Consider the following 4287-nt stretch of genomic DNA (forward strand, 5'->3'; position numbering starts at 1 on the left):
ATTAATGGGAATCAGCAGGGAGTAAAAATACTCCACTCTTAATAGTAAACACCATAAAACATGGTAAATGCTTAACTTCAGTTTTATAACAAAAACTAAATCCTGCCATCCCCACCCAATACTCAGTTCCCTCTTTCTTAGGCATTTGGACTTCTTTTCAGCTTAAATTTTATTCCTAGTAGGCAATATTCTTTCTCCATACTTTCTTAAGTATATACAAAATAATCATTTCATACACTTGCAGTGAAGTCCTACTCACTGACTTTTACTAACAACTTCCCAACTAATAGTGTTCTGATGTCTAAATTTGTGTTCTTCATTACAGAAGCCCAGTCTGATTTCTTAATCTTTGCAGAAATGGAAAAAGGAACAGAAAAGGCCGTAAGCTAATTTTCTAAGTAGTCTAACTGGCCCATGAGTCAAGGTGGCACGTGCTTGTAGAAGCTTAACTCTGAACAGTATAAATGTCTCACATCTGTGTAAAGTTGGGATCCTCATACCCCTATCACCTTTGAAAATGCTACTAAATATTTGACAAAAATGGTTTGGGTCACTTAGGCAAAGTTCAAAGAATGTAGTCGCAGCCCACTCACTATGATACAAAAAGGCAACGATTCAAACCTCTGTTCAGGTAATATGTGACTACAGAGGCTGAACTACTTGGAAGATAACCTCAACTATGCTAGGGGAAAGAAGAACGAAGATAATGGAAAAGAAACAGCTATAATAACCATCTGCAACCACACATGGCCTCCACTTCAACACCCATAAAACTTAAAAGAATAAAAGAAAAGGAAATTGCTTTCAAAATAGTGAAGGCAATTTTATAAACATTTCTTCTTACGCTTTTGTCGCGTGTTGGACATGTTGCCCTGTTTCTGGTATTAGGAGTGCTGTGTGTATTAGCTTTTAGCATGAAGAGGGGTGTGTTCCGCAAAAGTCTTACTTCACCTTCCCTCCTACCCTGCCTATGCACACCTATTAGTTTAAAAGCGTACTCTTTATCTCAAGCAGCCCTATTGTAATGGTAACTTGGCACTTCAGCCAGCCAAAGGGTGCCAGTGCTATCATCCTGCAAGTCAAATCAGCTTGCACTGCCTGGGCTACATTTCATCCTGTCCCACCGCTGTGAACAGGAATCTCTCCTGGCTCCGCATGGCTGCCTGGCTGTGCAAAGCAATGATCCCATTTGAAATAAGAAATCCAATGGTGACCACAGTGGCTTCCCTGGACTAGGCTTAGGTTTTGCCCTTTTGCAACCAGCATTGCTTTGTGCTATCAATAGCTTCATTGCTACTACAAGTCCCATAAGCAAGGGCATTGATTGTCTTTTCCTTGGAATGGAATGCCAAATTACACATCCCTGTCCCTCCTAAGGCTTGTTTCCCTCCTAGAGCGGTATTAAGGCTCTTTTAACTGGACTGGTTCCCAAGCCCAAATAGTGGTGCAGCCCCAACAGAGTCCTGGAAGCAGCCAAGAGGTGCTGCAGCTGGGAGCTGCTCAATGAACCCCAAGGGCACTGAGACAGAGCACCTGGGCAACCTGCGGCAGTTTTAAACACGTGGAATGAAAACCTGCTTCGCTGCCTAATATGTATCTTCGTAAAGAACCTAATGGAACTAAATGAGAAATTTGCTGTGACCTAAGAATCATTTGTGCCTTTGAAACTCACCTTGAGTTTGGCAAACTTTCAGTCATTTTAGAAGAACTGAGCTGAATTTGAATCCCGAATCGCAGCGAGTGGAAGCTTTTTCCCTCCTAGGAAAAGTAGAACAACAGTGTGTACTCCACAACTTCTAGCCGCATACTTTTCTTTAGCCTACACATGAGCCCTGCATAAATTCAGAGCTCACCAATTGTTATGGCTTTATCAAGAACCTTATTAAAAATTATTAAAAATAATCTTACTTAGAAGGGGACCATGATGTGCAAAGCCCATCTTTCCTATTTACTTTGTGACTATTAATTTATTTTTTTAATGTTTATACATTAGTGCAAGGAATAGTGTTAGCATAATTCTAGTGTAAAATAAAACCAGCTGTATCCATTATAAGTGCATTACTGCCAGGAACTGTAAATATGTTTATGCCTGATAGCCTTTTGACTCAATAATATCCTGCTATCTCTGTTGGGCAGGCAAGTTTTTAAACCAAGAAAAGACAGGTTATGATTTTCATAACCAAACTGGGTTTCCTTTTGAAGTACGTTATCTAAATTCAAATTTTAAGGAGGTCATTAAAAAAAAAAAATCTGCCTGTGATTTTAAAGGAGAACAATTGAAATGTCATCTTCAAAGTGGTGGCAAGAAGGTACAATGTGCACTAAGAACAAGTTATTCCTCCCAGATACACACATACGCAGACAAACCCTGCCATATCATACCATACAAACAATTTTAATTGTGTAGTTACAGTCAATAACCACTCCTAGTCAGAACATTTCTGCATAAAGAAAATTGTGATACACTTATAAAAACAGCCAGCTGTAACAAAATAACTGGTGTTTTCATAGCAATAAACTCATAAAAAAGAAATACACCTTTATACAGAAAATTTATACAGCTGTAGCTTTAAAATTGATTGTAAACCAAAGGAAGACACATTGCAAACATCAATTATTTTCACATTAATTGCATAAGTTTCTAAGGTGATCTATTAGTTTTATTTACCTAAGCTTATTTGCATGATAGTAAAAATTGCATACAACAATAAGAGTGAAGCTTATAGTATGAATTGCTTGGATAACATAGAGCACTTTTTATAGGCAACTGTGTAAAGCACATTTTCTCTATTTAAAACTTTTAAGACACTTTGTTTTACTGCCCATCAAAATACATTTATAAATAGAAAAAAAAAATCAGTATGATAACAAGAGAAGCAATATTACATTTAACGGAAACTTCCAAAAAAATTAATTACAACATGATGCTGCAGGATCTACAAATAAATAATGAGGACTAACTTGTGTTTCACATTTTCTTTTTCATTTTCTTTAAAACCATGTAACAATGAGAATGGAAAAAAAAAATACAGTGACCTTTATTTCCAAAAGAAAACAAATCTGAATTACGGCAGTGCCATATAATACAAGGCATTTGTTGGCATATGTTATCTTTAAACTGCATTCCACAGTCTATAGTTCTTTTGTAACATACAATAGAACAAGAGTAACAAACTCTTTTTATTTCATTTTTTTAAATAAATGTGAGTTTCCAAAGATCAAGTGTGGAGTGCTACAGTAATAATTAAAAAACAAGAACAGAACAGAAACAAAAAACAGTAAATCACAAAAGTTGTAATGCTTGTCTGAAGGCTCCAGAATCAAAATCACTGGTATCATGCTTATTGGGTACACTCACAGTGTATCCAGTGAACACAAATTAATATCAAACAATCCTCAACGCTTCATCTGTTGCTGCGAAGCAGTTTGTAAAACAGAGTAAAACATCTAGTGCAGTCTGCATTATCCTTTTTTCAACTTTTGTGCAAGTTTTGGAAGATTCATTGGCCAAACAATGAATAATAAAGGTTTTTGACAGAACGCAAGATGGAATTTTCATTTCATTAGTAAATACCAGTGGCACTGTTGAAAGAAAATAATACTTTTAGATCAGTCTTTCAATTCAGCATTAATCTCTGTGTTCCCTTCTACCGATAACTCTTCTTCTAGTTTAACTGAAAAAAGCGTGTTTGCATTTTTGTCTTGGATGCTGTCTTCTAAATCCTTGAGCAACTCTTCTTCCTTGTACTCTGCAACATCCACCTCCAAGCCAGAATTGTCCTTCAGCTTCCCATGGTGCTTGAGATAATATCGCTGGTTCTGAAAGAACTTGATAATGGTGTACTTGGGCAGGTCAAGCTGAGCGGAGAGAGTCTGGATTGCTTCTTCATCTGGATACAGGCCTACGTCTTGTATGAAACTCTGTAGGATCCCCAGGGCTTCAACAGAAATCTTTGTTCGCGGTCGGGGTTTCTGACGATTTTCATCCTCAGATTCAGCTGGTGATGCTACTGTCGGTTGCCTTGGGGGTAGTCTGGGACCTGGTTGCTGCTGCTGTTGCTGCTGCTGTTGTTGCTGTTGCTGCTGCTGCTGCTGCAAGACAAAGCACAGCAATTTTTTTGTACGTGTACTCTTGCTTACATGTTGTTACCAAGAAAATCCGGGGGGTGGGGAGGGGCATTGCAAAGCTATAAACAAAGGCTTAGTAAGTTTAAAAGAACAAAAAACAAACCAACCAACCAACCAACCAACCAAAACGGTCCGTTAACTGCTGCACCCGATTTAACA

General features: G+C 37.9%; 1 protein-coding gene across 1 annotated transcript in view; it reads right to left on the minus strand.

The window, feature by feature from the left end:
• Positions 1 to 2505: 2505 nt before the first annotated feature.
• Positions 2506 to 4287, minus strand: part of SATB1 (SATB homeobox 1) — a 73572-nt gene continuing 71790 nt past the window's right edge. Inside the window, exon 13 of the mRNA XM_010017543.1 lies at positions 2506 to 4092. Coding sequence (XP_010015845.1) covers positions 3610 to 4092 — 483 coding nt within the window. The 3' untranslated portion in view covers positions 2506 to 3609. The remainder of the gene's footprint in view (positions 4093 to 4287) is intronic.

Source organism: Nestor notabilis, unplaced genomic scaffold (genome assembly GCF_000696875.1).
Source record: "Nestor notabilis isolate BGI_N333 unplaced genomic scaffold, ASM69687v1 scaffold267, whole genome shotgun sequence".
Classification (NCBI taxonomy): Eukaryota; Metazoa; Chordata; class Aves; order Psittaciformes; family Psittacidae; genus Nestor; species Nestor notabilis.